General features: G+C 38.0%; 1 protein-coding gene across 1 annotated transcript in view; it reads left to right on the top strand.

Annotated features, from left to right (window-relative positions):
• The window catches only part of LOC149180389 (DNA polymerase delta subunit 1), a 337,034-nt gene that overhangs the window by 222,274 nt on the left and 89,108 nt on the right, over positions 1-25,652 (top strand). Inside the window, exon 11 of the mRNA XM_089416092.1 lies at positions 10,266-10,337. Coding sequence (XP_089272218.1) covers positions 10,266-10,337 — 72 coding nt within the window. The remainder of the gene's footprint in view (positions 1-10,265; positions 10,338-25,652) is intronic.

The raw sequence follows: 25,652 nt of genomic DNA, 5'->3' as shown, positions 1-25,652 counted from the left end.
AAGAAAACCCTTGTAAAACTTTATTTCTATCATTATAAGAACTATCTCAAACATTGTGATGAGGTCATGGTAGAGAACATTATAAAATTTATTTTAAAATTATACTTTTACTTTGGTGCAATGTTATTGTTTTAGTGTGAAAAACATTTGATGGATCTTGACTATCTCTTTTAAGGTAGTGAGGAGGAGATTTTATGCAAAGATGACACTAGATAGGTGTATCTTACTGTTGTTTGATACCTAATCATGACAGTGACAATCTTTCTCACCGTTTCTATGCTACAAGATGCAGTAATAAGCCTTGTAACAACACATAATATGATGCTACAATAAGACATGTAAAGAACATAGTGCACATAATAAGATGCAACAATAGGACCTACAAGTGATGCAGGTGAGATAATTAGGTGTTTGTAGTTGGGGAGATTAAGATAGCCTTTAGATTCATATTTTAGCAAATGGACAGCGTGAATGAAACACACGACTCAAGAATGGGCTAGCATGAACAAAAGACAAATTTAGAGGTGTTTCTTAATCATAAATGTTTCATTGCGTGGATTTGGTCACTGGAAATGGATTTGATTTTAGCAAACTGATCTGATCCAAAAACAAGAAAATTTAAAGAATTTGAAGACATATCTGAGATTCTCTAAATACAATAAGGTTCCAGTTTGGGTGCAAGGTGCCATAAGGTGAATCCAGTAATTGTGATCGTAACAAATTTCGTTGATGGCTATGGTTTAACACCAAGAATTATGATGACTGGTTGGAAATTGAAGAAGAATAGCATCAAGAGACTCCTTCACAATTTTCCATACAACGACGAAGGAAACTATATGAATCCCCCCGAGTAATTGAGATGGATAGTCAAATTCAATCCATTGGGTGGAAAAAGAGGAATTGATTTTGATAATAAAGAGCAGAAATTATTTACACTTTATCAAATCATCATTTCATAGGACTAGTATCAAGTTTAGAAGTGAAAAAGAACAACGTATATAAGCAGGTGAAGAAGAGGGTCAATGTGTACTCTGCACACTGCACAGTCAAGTCCACTTTCAAGTTTCAACAAAGACGCCTTTTCGCATTCTGCACAGTCTAGTCTCAACGGCTCACTCCAGTCTGCGGCTCACTGAACACAAACACTCGACACTCCTCCAGCGAAAAGACAAACATTGAACTGAACTCAGGCGGTAGACAAACACTGAACTCAACGGGCAGACAAACACTAAACAATCGCTCCAGTGGCTCACTCCAGTTGACACTCCTCGAAGGATAATGTTTCACTTCGGCAACAGTCACTAATTTAATGTTTTAGGCCATGTTGCTTGGGAGCGGGAGCGGGAGCAAAAACGGGAGCGGGAGCGACCATTTTCAGAAGCTCCCGGTTTGGGAGCGAATCCGGGAGCGATTTTAAAAAAAAATATATATTTTTTAATTTTTGATACATATATGTCTACAAAAACATGTAGAATGATGAATTAGACATAAAAAACATAAAAAAACATATATTGATCATTGAACCATATCACATCAATCATCTAGAAATTATAATCGTCATCAACCATGTCCACAAGTTAGTAAGATACATATTACAACTGCAACATATTGAGTCTCATGAATCATGATTCATCAAATTCAATCTTAAAGTTTCAACTTCAAGCTTTCAAAATTGAAAATTCAATAACATTTATCATCATTGATCACCAAAGTTGTACTTGTAAGCTAAGTTTAACCATTACAAGAAGTAATATCTAAGATATTTCTAAAATCCTAACTTCTAACTGTTAACATGATATGAAATGTTATAAATTTATAAAATGAAACATGAATAATGAAATGAAATGAAACAACTTTAGTCTTTCACGAAGCATCATATTCATAATTCACATCATTACCAATGAGTTATAATTGCCAAGGCCCAACTTCAAACTTCAAATTTTCATTGTCACAGTGATATATTGTTTACAAAAAATATCATTATGATATGAAAGAGTCAAGAGTCAAGGACTCAAAACTTAATAGTTATGAAAACTAAAGTCTAATAGAAACTAAAAAAGACAAGTAAACTGTAAATCAGAATCTACATGTGGCCTGTTGTCGCGCAGATTGGTACGACAATGCTCGGACCGGGGGCTGTCACTCTGATCCCCGATCCCTCCGTTTAACCCCGTCTCCTGCGGCTAAGGGGGGTAGACCCTGCGAGATAGTGAAGACCAACTGCCAAACAGTTGGGTGGGAGACACGATACACGATATGATAAGCACTAGATGGATTTAGAGATTTAATAGACCAGTGCCTTGTGGAGTCAATGTTTAAATGATTACCTTTTAAATGATAAAGAAACATGGACCATGAACAGCAACCATCTATCATCAGCTAAATCATGTGACCAAAACGATATCCGGCAACTGAAAGCTTTGAAGAGATAAATGCCTTAAACCACCATGAGCATCATGAATTATTAACCAGACATTGGATTTCGTGTTTCGACTTGAAAATTTCAGATCTCAGCATGAAAGATATATCGCGAAAGCAACTGAAACTGGCAAAATGATTTTCCACAAAATTTTTATTTTTTCAAAATTTTTTAAATCTTTTTTCAATTTTTATTTTTCAATGTTATGGAAAATAAATCTAAAAAAATTTAAAATTTTAAAACTAATCTAATTTTAAAACTAAACTAAACAAAAAATTAAATTAAGATTAAAAAATCTAACAAAACATTTTTATTTTTTTAAATAAATTTAAAAAATGAAATTTAAAAATTAATCTAAAACTTGAAAAAAAAAAAAAACAAAACTAAGGCTAAAACAAAAAACATTTTCTTTTTGATTTTTTATGACAAAACTTTAAAGCTATTTTAAAATCTAAATAAAACAAAACTTAAAGAATTTAAACTAAAGCTAAACATTAAAATACAAATCTAAAAATAAAAAAATCTAAAATCATTAAATCTAAAGAAATAAAAACTAAGTTAATGAAACTAAAGCCTAAGTCTAAAAAGGGCAAAGTCACATTTTTTATTTGATTTTTTATGGATTTATATGAAACTATTTAAAAAGGAGTAAAATCTAAATACGTTACTAAAATAAAACGAATTGAAATCTAATTAAAAAAAATAAAATCTACGCTTTATTCTAATCTAAAACAAGACTTTTTAAAAAAGAAAACTAATTAAAAAATTTCTAAACTTAAACCTAACGAAAACTAACATATACATTTATATAGCCTAAATAAATAAAAGAAACTCCTAAAACTAAAACTAAAAAATGCATACGTCAATAAAACTAGGGAAATCGATTAAATGCTGCCCCAACAAGATCGAATGAAGCTCATGCTTGCAATAAAACCGTACGCAGATGCTACCTGTTCGAGAATGAAGACGGCGGATACCTTGAGCTGTGAATCGATTTGCAAGTAGATACGATGAAAGCTGATCGGTGTAACCCTGAGGTAATCCACGGCTTGGTGAATCGGATCCCCTGCTGCCGGTGATGGAATGGGCACGTTTCTGATGGCGTTGATACACAGATATGCAGACGCCAGACGGATTGCAGGCACTTAGGATCGCTTTGAAATTTTACTGAATGCTTATGAATGGAACGTTCTAGCACTGGTGATACGCTAGTGAGACATTGTCATGGAAAAATGCAGACGTATGAAGCCGGCGGAGGTACATATAACCTCTGAAAAACAACGAACAGGCTTTTCCCAAAACAAATCTCGATTTTTTATGCTGTTGACTGAGCCGGTGGTGTGGGAAAATGGCAGGCTGCTGAGATAGATAGGAGTGAGACTGCATTGAAGAGCAGCGAGCACAGGGTATATTATGCGTGAACAGGCAAGCCGACTGCCCAGAAAACAGTGAAGCTCCTCACAAATTTATATTTCGTAATCCCCTGAAGAAAAACCCCATACCTGCAATTACAAGGGAACAAAACCATAAAGAGAACCTGTGTATAAAGCAAAATTTTGAAACCCTAAAAAAAAAAATTGAGCAAAAATATGAAACCCTGAGACAGCCTAATAATTTACAGATTGTGGCCCCTGAAATGCCAGATTTGACAATAATTGCAGTAATGTTTTCAACATATCAGAAATCTTGAACTTCACTGTGAGCAGAAAGAAAATCTCTCAAAGTAAAACAGAAAAGAAACTTTGAATGATTAACCCAGGGAACAATCAGCTGGGCTCTGCACAGAAAAGCCAGTGGGAGTCGGTTGGTTCAGCCTAGAACTTCCCCAAACGCCCACAATTTCCTTCAGAAAGGTTTTCCTGCACACCTCAAGCAACCATCAGCACAGAGAGAAAGAGTGCTGCTAGATCTTAGAAAATAATGGAGATACCTGCCATTATTTCAGAAACCCTAGCAGCCCTCAAACCCTAGCAGGTGAACAAGATACCTGTGCTCACACTACTCTTAAAAAAAACAAGCTATGATTAACGGCTAAAAACTGAAATATGCAGAAAATTAAAGATCTCACAACAATTCCAGAGAGTAACACCAGCCAGTTTGAACCCCAAAGTCTTTTTATTAACCAGAAAATCAGATTACAAGAGAGCTTTTTCAGTACAGACTCACAGATCAGATGATCTGAAATGACCCCCTAAGACCCTATATAAAGGAAATGATCCTAACGGCTAGTTCGAGTGATCCATGTAGAAATGATCTCGACCGTTGATGAGGATCAAGACATCTCTTGATCTCATCCGTCGATTTATTAACTTAAAATATTATTATTTTATTAGTTAGGGTTTTTGCTTCATTTTTTAATTTTTTATTATTTTTCATTATTTTATTATTTTTATTCATTTTTTAATTTTTTAAATCATTTTAAAATGGATTACTGAACTAAGCCTTCGGAAACATCACCTAGGACCTAGGACTTAGGACTCATGAGGGGATTTAAAACATTTCTTGACCCTCAGGACACATTACATCATGACTTTTACAAAATTACATCTTAAGGGACAAACCCATTTAATACAGACCCTCACAAAACACCCAGTTCTGCGACACAACTATAATCTAGCAGATTTGACACACTAGGATTTTCCTAAAGTTCTAATGACAAAATCCATCTCGGCTTTGGGGTCAGGTTTGAAGGAAAACTCTGCCGATCCATGGATCGGTGAGACGAAAAACCTTCCGGGACATAGATTATCATAGAAAGTTAGGTCCACCTAGGCAGCTTTACAGACTCTGATCTGCTTAGATTATTTACAATTCATATATGCAGACTGGGTTTACAACTGAAATGATCAAGCTGCTGATGATGGCAGGATGGCACGGACATGCTGATCAGGTGCTGCTTCTTTCTGTCAAAAAAAACGGGGTGCACTGCATGGGTAGTTGACCAGTAGGGGTCAACATGGCCCTTGCCACGACAGTCTCCAGGAGTATAAGCAGGTCGTGGTGGTCTTCTAGGAGTCTCCTGCACAGACCGACGACCAGAACTAGAACCTCCATGTGAGGGTGTAGATGGAGGTGGCGACAACAAAGGAATAAGACTCGGACCTCGAGCACTGCTACTGGATGGTGGAGGTGGAGGTGGCATGGCTGCTGCAGCTGCTTCATCTTCATCCCTTACAAGTTCCTCTTCCAGTTCTTCAATATGTACAATGCCATCCTCCAAATTGTCATCCTCTGGGTGATTGTCCCAAATTTTATATGTGGGATCCTCATAAGCCCGATCACAGTAATGACTCAACAACCTCAAGTTGTAGTGCACATAAACCAAGCTTTCTGCTCGGTTTTCATTGAGTCTGTTTCTTTTCACATTATGTATGTAGCTGTAGGTGCTCCAACACCTCTCTGCAGAAGAAGTATTTACAACCTGTGAAGGAACTTTTTTTGCCAATTTTGGCAAAAGTCCATGCCCGCCATATGTTTCCCACCATGTGAGAGTATCAAATCTATCTCTGTCGTCCATTGCATGGAAGTTACCATACAAACCAGTGCCATTGAAGTATCTGCCTATTTCAAAGCGCACAACGGCACATTCCTCCCTGTCAGGTACCAACTTTTCTAATGCTTCCAAATATCCTTTAGTTACCTCTGGATCTAAATGGGGTTTGGTCCTAACCCCACCCCCTGCTGCAGGTTGGCCCAACCAAGATGTAGAGTAGTATTTTGGCGTAAGGATATACGCCAAGCAATGTAGTGGAAGATTAAGCCTATTCCACCGTTCACACACACAATCATGAATCAGTTTGTACAAGTTGGGATCTCTATTATGAACAATGTCTTTTATTTCCCCCAACATGGTATCCATTTGCTCATACACCTCGCCAATCACTGATTTGTCTGTATCTGCAAACCGAATCATGTGATAAATTGGCTTGGTGAAATCCAATACCTGCCTCACACTTGTCCAAAACTGCCCAACAAGAGCGGCCTCCTCCACCATTTCAAAACCTGCCATGTCAGCTACATTTGTAGCCCTTTCCTTTAATACCTGCCAATGTGGACTTGATACCATGCTAGCTAATGCCTCTCTTACCTTGAAAAGGCACCTGAAGGTAAGGTAATAGCTACCAAATCTGGTCTTCGCAATCTTCAACAACTCCAATCTCGAGTGACTGCGGAAAAGGCCATGGGTATTGCTATGATTTGTAATAAATTTTATCATTTGTTTGCCTTTCTTGTACAAATCACCAATCCATTGGTATTGTTCATTTTTGTTCTTGACAATATCATGCAACAAAAGGTTCAATGTGTGAACCAAACATCCAGACCAAAATATGTTGGGGTATTTATCCTCAATAATTGCTCCTGTTGCCTTACAATTAGGAGCATTATCAGTGATGACTTGGATGACATTGTATGGGCCAATACGCTCAATTGTATCAAGTAATGCTTCTGCAATGTTGATGGCGGTCTTGAACTTGTCTGAGTAATCATGTGCAGCTAGAAAGATGGGACCACTAACAGACACAACAAGAACACTTATCAATGGCTTGCCTTTTACATTTGTCCATCCATCAGATACAATGGACACCCCATGGTCAGTCCAAGAACTTGTCATTCTATTCAAAGAATGTGATATTTTTGCTTTTTCATGATCAAGGCCAACGGTTCTTGCCTTGTCATACCCAAGGCTCTTGTATCCTTTAGGGGCATCATTTATGGCAGAAACCATTTCGTGCCAATAAGGTGAGCGAAGAACATTGAATGGTATCCCACATGCATAGAGAAACCTGTACACCTTTGAATCCACATCATTCCTACACCCCTCATCAAGGAAATCTGATATGGTTCTACGCCTTAAAGATGATGACCCTGTGCCTCCATATCCACTGCCTTGGAAGGATGCTGAAGGAGTTCTTTGTGATTGTGAGCTTGGTTCAAAGAAACCCCTTGATTTTTTTGATCTGTATTGGGCTTCCTCCTCTTCCCTTATGTATTTGGCTCTATCCGTTGCTGACACCGCTGTACAAGTTTTGATTCCTATTTGTTTGTCTCCATCCCATGGCCTTTTCCCGCAGAGGTGTCTTCTAGCACGGGTGTATGAACCTGTGTAATCAGTGTTGCAATGGGGGCAATGAAATTTAGTGGTTCCACCCCCTCTCCCTGTTTCAGCCCTGTTAACATATTTCCACAATGGAGTTTGGTCTTGTTTAGTTTTTTGAGGGTCATGTTCACCCTCCTCCAGCTCCTCCTCACCGGGGTTTTCACCAATTTGACTTTTTCCAGCTTCTTCATCCCCCTCTTCAGTTTGGCCCCTCCGTTTCCTACTCTCCAGCACCATAATAACCATAAAAGGGACCAGGAAGAGGAAAATGCCAAGAAATATAGCCAGGTCCATGGTGTTTGATGTTTGTAGGGTTTTGATTCTTGAATCTGCAAATTAATTTAATTTATTGGGATTAATTAATTTAATTTAAATTCATGATTTTTAAACTCAATAAACTAAATTAAATTAACTAAATTACTACCTAACTAACTAAACTAACTAAATTACTAAGCTACTTACCTCTGCAGGCTTGCTCCTCGCTCCTTTGCTCTTGCTCTTGCTCGAAACTCCTGCTCAATGAAGTAACAATGAAATTTTTTTAGGCCCATTGGCCTTTTAAAACCAATTTTTTTTTTTTTTAAATTCGATTTTTTTGGCGTCCGCGGAAATTTTTTCCGCCGGATCGCTCCCGGGCGTTAAAAATCGCTTTGGGAGCAACGGAGCGATCGCTCCCTGAAACGCTCCCGAACAGGGCAGGGAGCGCAAATTTTTTTTAGGGAGCACGCTCCCGAAAATCGCTCCCGTGTGGGAGCGATTTTCGGGAGCGCGCTCTCGAGCCGCTCCCGCCCGGAGCGCGATTTGGGAGCGGGTTCGGGGGGGGGGGGGGGGGCGCTCCCTCGCAACTATGGTTTTAGGTTAGGGTCGGTGGTCAAAGTGAAAGGAGGATAGAAAACGGAAAGGATCGTTCCCGGCGGGCAAATTTTGCCAAGTTTCGGGATACGTTTTTGGTTTAGTGAAATACGGATCACAAAATCACAAAACATTTTGGAGAATTTTGGAGATGGGTCGTTTTTCAACCAAAACGACGGAAAAATTGCTGAAGCCAAAAATTCCCGTTTTCGAAAAAAAACCTCCACAAATACGTTTTGCAGGCATTTTTCCTGCGTTTTGTATGCGGATCCGGATCTGAAACGGGATCCAACGCTTTTGGGGTTGGAGGTAGCCGTTTCCGGCAACTTAGATTTGGCACCCTCATATCCACATCCTTGAGTTAGGGCCGAAAAACCTGCCCTGGAGGTTGATGTAGCTAAAAGAAAGATAAAAGAATAAGATTGCCACAACAAAAGAAATAGAAAAGTGAAAATGCAAAAGATGGTTGGGACATAATTAGCGCATGGGAAAAAACCTAGCATGAGCTCTACCCCCTTCATTAGCCATCAACGAGTTCCTAAGCACTAGATGCTCCGTCACATCATAAGGGGTCCTTGCATGTCCCAACCTTGATGAGGGAGAAATCGACTCATCCTTGAGGGGTAAACAAATGTTATGTCATTAAAATCAAGCTTGGACACTTGAGATACGCTCCATATCAAAGCATTATATAAAAGAAGTAAAACGCGCACCCGAGGGGTGGAAAAAGCAGATTGAGGGTAGGGGTAGGTCATGCCTCCTTGATTGGCCCCTCCATACATCTATACACTCATGATGTGGACCTCCATCAGCTGGTTCCATGGCCATGGCACCTAGCCTTGAAGTCATCCCCCTCCGTTGCTATGTATTGTCACTAACACCTATGAATCGGCCACAAAGGTTTCCAATGAACAGCTATCCCTCCAGAGGTACCTATTGAGCTTGTACATGTGAATTTCCAATCCAGAAAGTGATTTTTAAAGGTAGATTTACAGTCCTGCTTATTGGTAATGGTCATTGTTTCTTAAAATAAAAGTTAAATCTGGTTTATGAAGACAGAGCAGTCTGCTTCAGGAACGAATTTTACGGTTGTTCCTGGGCTCTATTGGTTTTGATTGAAATCAAGATCATGGGGGAGGTTCCTTTTGGGCTTCCTTTTCTCTAAGTGCCATGGAGACTGTCAGCTACCTTTCTCCTAGAACCTCTATTTCCAGCTTGTGATTTTGCCTTTGCTGTGTTGGATTTTTTCGCGGCTTTGGTATTTCCCTTCGGCAGGAGTGCTGACCTCCTCAATACGCCCTTCCAGTATCTGAATGATATTTGGCTCCTGTGTTTTTACCTTTGATATTGTTATGTATTTGTGCTCAGTGGGAATACTCCCCGAGGAGTAACCAGAATGAATTGAGTGGGGAAAAATAAATACTACTTTTTATAAGTTTATAGCTCATATTAGTTTGGTATTTGCCTTTAAAATTCCTATGAGTGTCCTGATTGAGAAGGTATTTGATGAATATCTTATTTTCTGTGTAATCAAATGTTAATCATTATGCCCTTTTAATATTTAGGAATGGATGCAAATACAGATCTTTTGAAGTATACAATATTGTATATTGTCATTATAAATATACACTATTCAATGGTTCAAAATCTTGTCTTGGAGACCGTTTCTTTACTCTTCAGGATTAATCTTATGACATGTCTTTCTGCTGTGTGTTAATTTCTTGTTTTCTCACGATGTTAGTAATAATTATTTTATCTGCATTTATTTTGAAGTCATATATCTTCTCAAGGCATAATTAGAAACCTCCTAGATGTATATTATGAAATATTGCTAGTAAGTGGTGCGGTCCTTGCTTTTTACAATGCATTTCACTGTGATGGAATGATCTAATGTAGGTGATGCAGAGAGATTACAAGCTCAGTTCGTATTCATTAAATTCTGTTTCAGCACACTTTCTTGGTGAGCAGGTAATGAAGATTTTGTTTAAGGCCCTTATTTTTCTTTTCCTGAAAACATAAGGGGCCATTCCTTGTCTAATGGCACTCAACTAATAATGCATTTATTATCTATATTATGGGACCTCTGCTTGTTTATATCTATAATCAAGAACATTCTTTTCCTTGTCATTTCTGTTGGTTTTGTAAGCACCTTGACATATTATCATAACATTCATGTTATCGTGCTGCTTACAAAAGTGGTTACCAAATTCATTGATGAATAAGTTGCTTTAATTTTTTTATGGTAAGCTAGTTCATGTTATTGTTCTGCTTACAATAGTGGTTTCCAAATTCATCGACGAATAAGTTGCTTTAAATTTTTTATGGTAAGCTAGTTCGAAATCCAAAAGTTGAACAAGGGAATTACATTGGACTGGGTTTATGAATGTTTAACAGTTTGAGTGGTAAGGAATATGAAGAAATCCATAAGCATTTATTGATTGGTTTGATTAAAGGCTTGAATAACGAATCAAAGTTACAGATACTCTTCCATTAAAGAATCAATATCGCTAATTTCAATTGGGATTTTAGCACTTTTATAGCTATGAACCTATGTTGCACAAAACTTCTAGGAACCCCACGTTTTGGGCCGTACCCGTACCTGCAAGTCAAAAACTCAACTGAAACTTGACCGAAACTTGGCCGAAACTCGACCGAAACTCGACCATCATGTAATCATTTACGGCAGTGAATACAGACTTGGTTTTCCTTCTAAATTGTCATATATGGGTGTTATTCCCTCTTTTCTTGCGAGATAATGTGTTATTCACTTATTTAATAATTTCTTTTTGTATATATATACATATATGATGTTTCAACCGACATTTTGGCCGATGTTTCCATTTTTTGGAGGTGATGTTTCTAAACGTACCCATTTCGGAAACTCCGAAACGTTTCGGCGCTTCGTGCAACTTAGTTTTGAACACTATTTTATTAAAGAATTGGTATTACTAATTTCAGTGGGGATTTTAATGTGCACACACACACATATATATGCATAGATGAATGGATAATTGTAAAAATAAGATATCAAAGACGATTCCCCTATCTTTGTTATGATGATTAATTTAGCTTGTTGAGGTTCTATCCCATGATGTTGAATAGGAGAATTCTTGTAAGAATAAAATTAGCCTTGGGGATCCTTATTGTAGTAAATGATAGACTAAATTTGTAGAAAAGTAGAGAAATTTTGATGAGAAAAAAGTAGGTCCACTGAAGTACACAGTTGTGATGTGAGTCCCACGAACAAAGGGTCTAGAAGGTGCAAGTCTACATTAACTTAGCAATGTTCTCTTATTATAGATCACTACAACAACTTGATTAATTTAGCTTGTTGAGCTTCTATGCCATGACCTTGAAGAAGAGAATTCTTGTAAGAATAAAATTGACCTTGGTGATCCTTATTGTGGTAAACAATAGTCTAAATTTATGGAACAGTAGAGAAACTTTTATGAGAAAAAGGTAGGTCCACTTAAGTATAGAGTTGTGATGTGATCCCACCTACAAAGGGTCCAGGAGGTATAAGCCTACATTGACTTAGAATAGTTCTCTTATTGTAGATTGCCAGAACAACGCCAAGAAGGATTCCTTGTCCAATAGAAATAGGGATCAGGTAAGCATAATTTTTACACTTGATTACATAACTTCTCCCCTGTTAACCCCTAGATTTGCTTATGCAATTGGAGGCTTAAGATTCAATGAGTTTCCATCATGCTAATTCCATTATAGGCGCAACCATATCTTCAGTGTTCACAATGATCATAGATTGCTGTAGAGTCAGTGCAATGAGATTCTGAGAAACTGCAATTTTTAGCATTTTCTTTCCCAAGAGCTAGAGTTTGGGATGCACCTGTCTGAGATGTTTAGATATTCTTGGTCCGCATGAGTTAGTGATGTTAATGAACTTGTTTCGTGTGGCATTCAAGCAAATTTATGACATCACTATTTTTTGTAGTTTGATTTTCATGTTTGCATGTTGTTCCTGAGGACATATTTGGGTTCCTTGAAGAAAGGCAAATCTAATGAGACCACATTCATCGAAATACAAGATATTGCTATTTTTAGCAATGTCTGTTTTCAGATGTCTTATGTTTGGTAGTTGTCATACAGTTGTTAACTTCATTTCCAGGTTTCCTACATTTTTGGAGCTACATTGCTTTTTTTGGCATGTCTATATGTAGTAGTTTCTATTTGTCTTGGGTATAAGGTGCATTGTCATGGTTCCAAGTTTGTAGTGGTGGAGTGGTTTCTAGGTTCCAATGGGTGAAGGATGATGAAGCAAGTGCAATATTGAGTAGGTGGATATGTTTTCGTAGTGTGACATGAGCCAGCTAGTTGGAGGATTTCTTTTGATATGATGTTCCAAAATTGCCTTATTCTAAAACCCTAAATTGTTTTACAAAGATTTAATTTGACTTGCTGTGTTTGGTTGTCATTTTTGCTTAGTTTGAGTTTCCAAAACATTAGTTTGAATTAATTTTGACCACATGAAACACTAGTTTTACTTGTTATTGCCCAGACTAGCAGTCTCGTTAAGGTCCTTACAAGATGTTAAGGTGGAACCACACAGGACTAGTGCCTATTGTCACCTTGGCATGGATTATCACTCTTTAGTCCAACTCCTACAATGCCAAGGGCAACTTCCCTACACTACAATATCCTCCACCACAAGTTAGTAGACTAGTGCCTGTAGTACCTCTTGGGTGATGAAGTCTAGGAATTAGTTTTAGATTTTTTTGCCAGCCTGAAAATGAAAGTCTTCTGCATAAAATGCAGACTAGAAGTGAAAGACACTCAAATTAAGAAAAATAAGCCTTGAAAAATCACAATAGACGAATGTTCAGAGCTCTTACCAAGCTAGGGATGAACTTTCTTGCTGCATGCCTTAGTATGTGGCATAGCTGCTGTCCTGATGCTTCAGATATGCAAAATTGCACCAGAAATTACCAAGCTAAACCCTCCTTTGGGTCCACCTACAATGCTATAAATGCTTAAATATATTATGATTATTGGGTGGAAGTGTTAGGGCAATGAAATATGAACAAAATGAGCAGTCCAACACTTAAAAAAAATGAGTAATTTGAAAGATATTCAGATATGGAAAATATTGCTTATGAAGAAGGGTTTGAACTTTGAAGATATGTATCGTTAGACTCAAAACCCTTATTTCACTTACCATGCAAATTTGCTACTGTAAATTGAATTTGCAGACCCGCAAAACCTTTGTATAACTCCTTGAATTGCTTTAAATCATTTTTTCTGCACAAGACAAGCAAGCCATACCTTCCTTGGGCCAATTAGATAAAATTAAAGTACAACATAGGTGGTGAAACTAGCTGAAAAATATGAAATTAAGCTCAAGCTATGAAATTTTTTTGTATTTTTCTTGTTTAGATCTTTTAATATTTTATATAAACAAAATTTTGGATTTGTGAATAAAATGGTGGTGAGGTGAGTCTTACCTTTGCCTTGTTAATTACCTCCTTCAGTGCTGGGTTGTGATCACATGCCTTGCTAAATCAGCCTTATATTCAAAACCTTGTACAACTCCTTGAATTGCTTTAAATCGAATTTTCTGCATAAGACAAGCAAGCCATACCTTCCTTGGGCCAATTAGATAAAATTAAAGTGCAACCTAGGTGGTGAAACTAGCTGAAAAATATGAAATTAAGCTCAGGCTTGTGAGATATTTCTGTTTTTTTTCTTGTTTAGATCTTTTGATATTTTATATAAACAAAACTTTGAAGAAAGCTTTGGATTTTTGAATAAAATGGTGATGAGGTGGGTCTTACCTTTGCCTTGTTAATTACCTCTTTCAGTGCTGGATTGTGATCACATGCCTTTCTAAATCAGCCTTGTATTTTGGACAAGACTGATTTATTGGTACTAGGACTAGTTACCCTCACTTTTGTCTAAGATAATTTACTGGTACTAGAATCAAGTAGAAGTGGTCCCCTCTTGGAGTTAGGAGAGATCTTGTACTTTAAGGAGAAATCTTTGATAAGGGCAAAGTCCAATCATTAGATTTTGATATCCCTAACGCAACAAAGAGAATGCGAGGCCCAACTTCCTAACCTCCTCTTCCATGTGACTATGTAGCCCCTTAATGGCTTGATCTTGCAAAATTTCTTATGAAAGCACAATATCTAACAATAGCCAAGAAGAAAGAGGATAGAAAACCAATCCACAAGATAGGTTGTTTGCACCAAATGAAGTTTTTATTATGGCATAATGATCTCACATTTTCGCAACATAGAAATGAGGTGAAAGACTAGCCTTATATAATTTTCTTTTTAATGACTAGTTTGAAACCCTCCCCCAAACTAATGATATGACTTGTCATCCAGAACACGAAGACTAAGTCATTGCAATAATTAACTTTACATTACTTAAAACCCTCATAAAAGAGGTGATAGAATCTTCTAAAGGGGGCGACAACCTCAAAAACAACTTTAATAAAACCTCAAATAATCCTTGTTAACTTTCAAAATATGTCTAAAATGAAGGCCCATGCCCACACTACAAGCCAAGGCTCTTCTAAGAGCCATGATAATGACTTTTAAGTTTTCACTGCTTAAAATCCTCAAAAAAGAGGTGATAAAATCTTCCAAAGGGGGTGGCACCTGTAAAAAACAACTACAGTAAAACCTCAAATAATAAGTATTAACCTTCAAAATGTCTCCAATGAAGGCCCATGCCCATACTACAAGCCAAGGCAGTTCCATGAGGCATGACAATGACTTTCCAAGCTAAAAATGGGTCACAAAATTCCTAACAAATAAAGTGACAACAAACATAGGAGGATGATTTGACTTGACGAGAGTCTCCTTTGCTTGGAAGAGAGGTTGCTTCACCTTCTAATGGCTAGATCTTGTCCATCTTTAGTCGAACATTCCCTTGGAGTGCCTTTTACATCTTCAACATTATGCTCTTAAGAGGCCCACTAACTAGATTTGTTAAGTTGACTTGGTCCATTTGCCTAACTTGTAATGCTTTTCATCCCTTTTTCTTGGTAATTTGACTTTTATTGAGTAACCGACTTTTTTCTTCATTAGTTTAGACCCAACGGCTAGAGTTGACCACTTGAATGGTTCAATGGGTCTCACACGTGTGGGAAGTTATCTTGATTTAATGAGCCAAATGATAGATCTTCAATGCATTGCACAGTTTGAGAGATTGCGTACATGGGTTTTGCTCAAATTTTTTCCTAGATGAATTTTAATGTAATGTATGTTCCATTCGGTCAAGTATGGATGTCAATATGCCTTCTTCAAGCCCACACGTGCCACAAAAGGAGGATAACCACCTTTAACTGAGCATATCTCCTTGATGCCTTAACTTTTTGGCAAAATTTCCACATGGGATGTGGTAAGTACATAGTTTTTTGAGCAATTTGAACCTTTGTTGACTTTTGACCCCCCCTGGTTCCTATGTGTTGGGATCCCAAATGGCCTTTGGAAATCTGAAATGTTGGAAAATATGAGATTTCCATGTTGAGAACTAAAAATGAATGATATACCATGGCTAGAGAATGCATACAAACTCAATAATGCATGACCATGTGGAAGGACATAGGTGTGCTCAAGACACAGGCTGGACTGGCCCTACAATTAGTGATCACCCCTACAAAAAACAAACGACTCCTCTAAACCATGTCCAAGTAGGTCCACCCTAAGCCCTTGAATCCTATACAAGATGAAAGGACCTAAGAGTGAAATCTAAGTGGATTGGGAATGCCTGACCATAATAGGCCTGGGACACCATTATACATAATACCACATAGTACATAAAAATAATTCTATCTTGACACATATAAATAGGGATTGTTTGTTACTGTTGTATTAGAGTTGTTCTTGGTCTCAGGTGTTCACTGCTAGTTCTTCGTCCACCGTACAAACAATTTCTAGTTTGTGCATGCTGTTGGTTCCATTGTCGTATGTCTGTTGTTTCCGCAATCGTACTACTACCTCTAACAACCACCACTAGTTCCCCTAATCGACCTCCCTCTTCCACTGTGCTCCCACAATTGGCTATGTTGTCTACCATTGTACTACTCCTTGTTCTCTTGTCCTGCCTTGTTGTTTGCTTGTCTCGTTGCACTATTCATTGTCATTCGCTGCACTACTCCCATCTACAATTAAACAAGGGACACCAATACTTTATAGGGCACCAGTCAATTAGTCATTTTTTTATTCACCTCAATAGATAGTTAATTATTGAGTTACTTTATAAAAAAATAATCTTAAATCTCTCTCTCACACACACACACACACACACACACACACACACACACACACACACACACATAAGGTGGAGTCCACAAAGGAAAATGCCAAATCCAAGATGGTTGGTAATGATGAATTACACGCAAAAGTCAATCAATATAGAGACGAGGTCAATAGAATATGACATCATTTCGATAGCGTTGAGAAGGCGCATAACGAGCTGTGAGAAGGACACAAATAATTAAGAGATAAAATTAATAAGCTAATAGAAAAAGGAGACATAATTGATGAGTTGATAGAGGATTTTGAGAATCAATGGCAATCACATTTAGAATAAAAAATGATAAGGAAGAAATGGGAAAGACACTTAACCACCAAAGAAAAAGATTTGATTAGCTTACTGAGAGTGTCGACACATTAATTACAAATCCCTTAGCCTAGTGAAAAACATCATCAAGGCATGAATTACAAAATACCAGTGATGAAGGACATTAAGAAGCACGTGTGGTAATTTTTTAAGGCGGTAAGTATCACAAAAGAGTTCTAAATAGAGATTATCAAAGAATTGAAAAGGAATTACTGAGTTATGATGGTAAGAACCATGGAGGAGTAGTTGTGTGGGTCAACAAAGCGGAAGGGATTTTTGAATCGAAATCCCCATTGGGTGAAAGAGAAAAATAATGGCAACTTCCAATAACTTAGAAGGGGACGCTTATGGTTGGTTTTTGTGGTGGTCCATAGAGTGTGACACTTGTTCTTTTCACAAGAAAAATTTCACAACTATGCTATTAAAAAAGTTCCATGATGAGAATGATGATGACCTATACAACAAATTCATTCATCTTAAATAGAAGGGAAACATGAGTGACAACATGTACAAATGGGAAGTTTCGGCCACAAGACAAAACATATCCGTAGATGAAAAATTGTCATATAATGTACATTTTTGGACTGAAGGATTACATACGTAGTGAAATAAAGCTATGGAACCCTAAATCAATTGAGGATGTTGGAAATGTGGTGAAGTTAATTGAACAAAAAAGCAAGTTCAATGGGCCATCATTCATTAGGGAAGATAAAAACAGGAAACATGACTTAGGGAGTAAACAAATGTAGTTATTGTGGAGACAAATTGTTGCCAGGGCATAAATGCCACAGTAAGAAATTATATACTTACGAAGTTGAGGACTCAAGACACATCTCGTGGTGAATTAGAGAGATGGAAAATGAAGGAAAACAATTGTTGTGTGGAAAAAATTGGATAATTGGATAGCAAGACATATATGTGAATGTGAAAATTCCTCAACCAAAATTCCTACTGTAGCAACTCATGATATTTCTTCTACTTGCTAGGTTTACACGAACAAGTTATTTGTAGTTTCCTACGACAAATATTGAAAACATACACTGTAGCCTTCACTTAATTAATCTATATGCGGAAATAAGAAACTGAACAAGAGAGAAAATACAACACAATAGACACCATTATTCTTGGACAAATGTCCCCAGAAAAATCCAATGCGGGAAAACCGGTGCAATAGCTCTAAGGGTTTATTATTATAAAGAAGTAGCAAATTTTGAATACATCTCTGAATACCTCAAGGGTTATTCAGTTACAAAGAGAAACACTGGCAGAAAGATTTGTGAGATTACCTCACACAATCATTGAGAAAAATTCTGGGTAATTTTGGACACTAGATGAGGTGCCTCTGGCAAGCCCTATGCAGCGTCTACGCAATCCTCGCGTAGTCCTTGTCTCAACCCCTCTCGACACTGCGTCACCCAACCAACTAATTGATTTATTGCTGGAAATCACTGCTCTCAGCGTCCTGGTCTCACACGCTGACTCCCGACTTTTGAAACTGACTTTGCCCAGCAAAATCTCGGACTCTCTCTCACCCTCTGCGCTGCCTTTGCGTGGCCTTGCATCAGTGTCTGCTTGAGAGCTGTTGGATCATTCTCTGCCTCTCTCCGTTGATGATTCTCTGGCTGAGAAAATCTCTCTCTTCTTTGAATGTTATCCCCGCCCCTTAACTGCAAGAAATCTCCTCGATCAGAATTTCCTTCTGAGAACTTCTCATTTCAGAAATTCGATCTCTTGATCTCTCAGTGTGTTTTCCAAATGACCCTCAAGCTCTCTTAAATAATCTTCTCGTTGACATTTAATGACCTAGATTAAAAGCTAATCAATGGGTAAGATCATTTTAGCTTGATCCTCGTCTTCTTCTAGAAGTTACACTCGCAATTAGATTAATACCCATTAATATTTTCAATTTCCTAAGTTTAGACTTAGTGTCCCATTAATTTTTTTTAATTATTTTAATAAAATTATCTCTGGGTGGAATTTCCCAAAACGCTTTCTAGGTTCCTTGGAATACATGTGCCCAAGCCTCCCTGCAAAATTTTAGGCCTAGAGCACATCTGATGCTATCCCAAATCAACACTCCCTCTTAGCGAGGAATGTGATCTAACAATATACACTGCTGCATACTGCTTTGACTCTGAAGCATCGTCTTTTGCGCTGCTGATGTCTGACATGCTGTCCACAACTACTGCGCTTCTGATGTTTGACATGCTATCCACAACCACTGCGCTGCTGCTGTAACTGTATTGATGTTGACATTGCCACTGTCAACACTGCATCTGTACTACAACTCCCTCTCAGGTGCTGCATCTGTGCTACTGCTAGCATTGCCACTACCAACTGTTATTGCACTGCAAACCGTTGTTGCTACTCCATCAGGAACGGAAAAACATCCAAAATTACTGAATTAACTGTGTTCAGTATGATACCACATGAATGCTGGATCTTGACTGTTGCTAGTCTCTGCAATGACCTTCTGAATATACTACGCTACTGCTAACCTCTGCTCTGTGCCATTTGCACTGTTGTCAACTCTGCTCTTTGCTGCTCAGACTCTGGCGCTCCTAGCCACTATATCTCCGACACTCCTTGGTACCATCCGACACTAGTCCATCCTGCTACTGCAAAACTGGGCTCCCGTAGCAAGATATTGATCTTGGAGATGGACTCCTTAAGGATCCTGCCCATCTGTAGCTCTTTCGAACTATAGCTCCAAATCCGCCCACCTCTTGGAGGTATCTCGACTGTCATGGCGAACTCTTCCTCTTCGATCTTCACGGGCGCAACCTTCGGATCGTGTTTCTCATCCTTGTCCTTCTTCTTGAGAGGACATTGAGTAGCGTAGTGACCCATCTCACCACACTTGAAACACTTGATCTTCGAGACGTCCTTCTTACGCCTCTGTTGCTACTGCTGTCCCTTCGATGCAAGGGCTGAATTATCCTGCCTTCTCCTTGGGCTTCAACCCACTATTGCTGTTGCTTCCGTCAAGTTTGACCTTGACCAAGTCTCTCCTCAACTCCTCTTGTTTTAGAGCTGCGCACATCTCATCCCAAATTGACAATGGTGCTCTACCCAGGATACTTTGGAGAAAGACTTGCTACTCATCTGAGACAGAATTGAGGGCCAATCTAACCAAGTCTGAATCTTGAGGTGTATGCCCCACAACAGACAACTCATTACAGGTTTCCTTCAACTTTGTGAGGAATGGATCCACATGCTCTCCCTTCTACATCTAAGTAGATGTCAGCTTCTACTCCAAGTACATTTTCCGCTGCTCGAAAGATCCCTGATATAACATAGCCAAGGCTTCCCACATCTCCTTAGTAGTCCCTCGGCTAGTGACATGACACACTACGTGATCCTTTACTCCATCAAGGATCATCCTCTTGGCCTTTGCCATTTCTGATATGTACTTCTTCAGCGGATCTAGATCTGTAGGCACAACCACCACGATGTCGACATATGTCTTGAGGGCATGCTCATCTAGAAAGAATGACATTCTAGCCTTCTAGATGACATAGTTGGATGCTCCGTCCAACTTGTCCTGATCTCTCAAGCCATTGGTTGCTATTTCTGCCAAAAAATAGAAAGTCGAATGACCTCCTCTCTCTTCTGTGCTACTGTTGGGCTAGCCTACGCACTCCTTGCTGGAGCTAGTAAAACTGCTGCCCCTTGCTGCTGCTCAGCTCTAGAGAATTCGAATTCCTTGGCTAGGAATTCTCTGAGGAAGAAATTCCCTCTCTGTGCTTCTCTTCTCCCTTCTGACGTCTTTCAGCCCAACAATTTGACTATTGAAAATCTGCATCCCACGAGCTCTCCTCATGCTGGGGCTTCAACGTTGCTCCCTATGCCCCGACAAAAATCGACTCACTCGGAGAGAGACTGCCTCGAAGTTTCATCTCTCTGGCTAAGAATTGTGCAAACCCCCTGGTGTTTCGAACTGCTACCTCCTATAGCTTTTCGATTTCCCTTTTCTACTCTGTGCTAGATCTACTAGCTTTGCTCTTCTTGCTTCACCTGCAGCTCCGATGCCATGTGAAAATTCCTCAACCAGAATTCCTACTGCAGCAACTGATGATATTTCTTCTACTTGTTAGGTTTACATGAACAAGCTATTTGCAGTTTCCTACGACAAATATTGAAGTACATACACTGGAGGCTTCACTTAATTAATTTATATGCGGAAACAAGACATTGAGCAAGAGAGAAAATACAACACAATAGACACCGTTATTTTTGGACAAATGTCCTCGAAAAAATCCAATGCAGGAAAACCGGTGTAACAACTCTGAGGGTTTATTATTATTAAGCAGTAGAAAATTCTGAATACATCTCTGAATACCTCAACGATTATTCAGTTACAGAGAGAAATATTGGCAAAAAGATTTGTGAGATTATCTCACACAATCACTGAGAAAAATCCCAGTTGATCCGGACACTGGATGAGGTGCCTCTGGCAGGCCCTGCGCTGTCTCTGCGCAGTCCTCATGCAGTCCTTGGGTCACGCAGCCAGTTGATCAATTTTCTGCCCAGAGTCACTAGTCTTAGCCTCCCTGTCTCACACCCCGACTCCTGGCTTCTGAAATTGACTTTTCCCACCAAAATCTCGAACTCTCTCTCACCCTTTGCGCAGCCTCTGCGTGGCCCTGCGTCAGCCTCTGCGTGAGAGCTACTGGATCACTCTCTGCCTCTCTGCTGATGATTCTCCGGCTAAGAAAATCTCTCTCTTCTCCAGATGCTATCCTTGCCCCTCAACTGCACGAAATCTCCTCGATCAGAATTTCCTCCTGAGAACTTCTCACTTAAGAAATTTGATCTCTTGATCTCTCGGTGTGTTTTCCAAATGATCCTCAAGCTCCCTTAAATAATCTTCTCGTTGACATTCAATGGCCTAGATTAAAAGCTATTCAATGGCTCAGATCATTTTAGCTTGATCCTCGTCTTCTTCTAGAAGTTACACCCACAATTATATTAATACCCATTAATATTTTTAATTTTTTAAGTTTAGACTTAGGGTCCCATTAAAAAATATTAATTATTTTAATAAAATTGTCTCTGGGTGGAATTTTCCAAAACGCTTTATGGGTTCTTTGGAATACATGTGCCCAAGCCTCCTTGTAAAATGTGATGCCCAGAGCACATCCGATGCTACCCCAAATCAACAATCAAGCTAAGTTGCACGAAATGGGGAAACGAAAACGAGTTTTCGAAACGGGAAGCGATACGAAACGCGACCTCCCCAAATTTTGGAAACGGGGAAACGCGAATATATATAATAATATATATATATATATATTAAAAATATTTAAAAATTATTATTATATATATGTGCAATCATAAAGCATTAATGATACATTTACATTATATGATTATAATTTATTACATTTAAATATTAAGATTAAATTTACATCACATTTACTCATGAGTCATGAATGATCACATAATGAAAATAAAAATATAGGAAAATCCAAAATCAACCTTTATTTGTATTAGTATATGAGGCTGCAAGTACAATAAAGACTATAAGGCTGCAAGAACTATAGAGACAAGTCACAAAAGACTAATCCTCATCATAACAATCCTCATCAAAAATAGAAGCAGCACAATGCTCAACAGTGGATGGTAGTGCTGAAGAAGATGATGCACCAATTCCACTTCCAGATTCGGCCTCAATATTCAGGGCAGCAAGAGAGAGATCCAAATCAGGATTTTCTGCATCCACATCCCATTCTTTAGAAGGACCACTGTTGTATTCTGGACCCCTACGAGATGCCATGGAATTTACCGGAAACCTAAAAAAAATTTAAAAACAAATTAAAAAAAAAAATTAAAAAACAACACATTACAACTGGGAAATGTGGCTTGTACGGCCTGGAAACGCGTTTCCGTTTCCTGCCTGAAACGACCCCTCCCCCCACATGTCTTGATTGACATGTCATTACGCTACTATAAAATAGTGGATGGAAGGCAAGTAGAAGTACATAAGCTAAATGATGAAATGACTATAACATACAATGCAGACACAGAGCATGATGAAATACAACAAAACCATTACTAGCTTTGTTCTCATGTGGCTAGCGAAATAGGAATGAAGAAATTAAACTTCAAAGAAAGATAATTAATCCAAAAGACCAGATACAAATATCAATTACAAAATATGTTTGATGACACCTCAGGGAGCAGAGAATCTAGTCACCAAGAAAGAAAGAAAGCAACCCTACATTTCCATCGACAACCATGATATGAAAACTACAACCTAAGACCCTAAAGCTTAAATGAGTCATAAAAGATAGAAATGTCACAATACTTGTAGATTCAGACAGTACTCATAATTGTATAGACATTGCTCTTGCGAAACAACTTAATCTTTTTGTGTTCCTTGCTAAGGATCTCATTGTTATGGTCACTAATGGGCAAAATTTCAAGGAAGTAGGAAAATCTCATAAGGCTTCAATTCAAGTACAAGAACTGGAACTACAACCAAGACTTTGCACTCTACCGCTTGAAGAAATGGATATGGTGCTAGGTGTGGAATAGTTAATGCAATGGTGAAATTATACCACAAACCTTGAACACAATTCATGGAGTTTTGTTGGGAACTAGAGAGAATCCTGTTTGCTAAGCTTTGAGGACAAAGTATTTCCTAAGAGGGTGGAAATTTTCTAAACATAACAATAAATACAAATAATAATAAGTTAATTAATTAAATGAAAATTCAAGGGTCATGTACGCTTTCACCTCATGCCTAGTCAATGCTATAAGTAAGCCGTTACGAGGGTTGTTGTTACCATCATCATTCATTTTTAATCATTTATCAATCAATATATCTTATATCTATAAAAATAATCCTGTCTTCACACAAATGGGGACTGTTTGTTACAATTGCCAGAATTTTTGGTGCAGAAATGAGAGCAAGACCCACTTTTAAGGAAAAACTTCTGGTCGTAGAGGCTTCTAGATGTTTCAGTTATACATAATTAATCTCGTTTTAGGCATTAAAACCAAAATTGTGGTCCCTGACAATCAAATTAAGGCAAAATCAGACAAATATTTTTTGGAAACATGCCACACGAATGTTGAGACACGTTTCAGTCTGTATGAAGTGTGTTTCCCACATGTGAAACACGTTTCAAGTGTGTTTCAGCACTTCAATACAGAAATACGATTGGTGGGGTGAGAGTGGGGGTGGAAGAAGAGGTGTGTGTTTCATATGACATAGTTTCGTCTATTTAGGGGGCAAAAGTATTTGTTATTATTTGCACTGGCCTATAGTACATTACATTTTAGTGCGTTACAACCTTGGGGGGTCAATGTGATGGATCTGGAAGAAGAAGCTCAATTCATTTCAAATCATAGAAGCCTCAGTTCTGTAAAAGCATGGACTATGTTTTTCCCAGGATAAATTCCTGCATGTTAGGAATTTAGATTAAGGAAACTGGAACATTGCTAGTGCCCCATGGATTCCTCCACCACCCCCTTCTTCCTCAGCTTTTGAGATGGAGGATGCTGTTAACCACCAGCGACAATTTCTGTTGGTAGCGCTGTAGTTCTAGGTAGGAATGGATTTTGAGACCACCCTGGACATCATGCCTTAACAGAAAAGGTCAAACCAACAGAGCTATCACTTGGGGCTTGCAACATTTAGTATCATGTGGGTGGTTATCTAGGGCTATAATACTTTTATTACTGTGAAGCTTTAACCATCTTCACTATGTATAAGTGATGATATATATGTTAAGTTTGTGGAACCTTAGATTAGTAAGCTGAGACAGTGTGTGAGTTTTATAAGAAAAATAATTGTGGTAAACATCAAGAGGCACTGACCATATGTGACTTTTTCCGCATGGGAGGCTTGGTTGTTGGTAAACACTATCCTCTCATTCTATCTACTCAATAGTATGGGTATATTACCATTTTCCCTTAGTCTGAATAGGTCACTACACATGTTAACATCTTGTTTATTGCAAGGTGTAGGGAGACCAGCTCACGATGTATTGTTTTGAATGGCTACTATCTATGGACTATAGGGCTTCCTGGTGCAAGGATTTGCAATTTATTACCTACTGAATGTAAAAAAACAGCAAGTTATTTACAAGATACAAGAACACAAGTTGAGATTCTTAATAAATGGGATACATAACATAAGATGCAATCCATTTTATTCCTTGCAACTAACTCAGTATTTAAATATGTGACTGTGTGGCAATCAAACCCTTAACTACAGCACAATAGGATTAGGATGCCTAGCCTATGTTACCAGGATACGGAAATGGATCCGGATACGGAAACGGATTCGGATACGGATCTGCCAAATTTTTGAAAAGTCAGGATCCGGATACAGCAAGGATATGTGAAGTACAAAAGTATGTAATAATATTCTTTAAATTTTAAAAAGGTTAAAAACATATTCGAAGTTCAAAAAAAAAAAAAAAAAAACTATTCATGAATAACAACATTAGCACTGAAATGAAATCATTAGATAATTTATAAATCTAAACACGTGATTGTGACCAATAAAGTAAAATGATAGAGGTAATATAGAACAACATTAAAATAATATAGAAAAACAAACAATGACTTAAAATAATTTAATTTATGTATAATGGTTAAAAATAGTCTATATTATAACTTAAATTAGTTTATAATTTATACTTTTGAAACTACACAATTTAAACTATGTTATAATTTAGTTTA

This window comes from Pinus tabuliformis, chromosome 3_2 (genome assembly GCF_031772625.1).
Source record: "Pinus tabuliformis cultivar Carrire ecotype Pingquan chromosome 3_2, CPIR1, whole genome shotgun sequence".
Classification (NCBI taxonomy): Eukaryota; Viridiplantae; Streptophyta; class Pinopsida; order Pinales; family Pinaceae; genus Pinus; species Pinus tabuliformis.
This window is presented reverse-complemented; position numbering and strand designations above follow the sequence as displayed.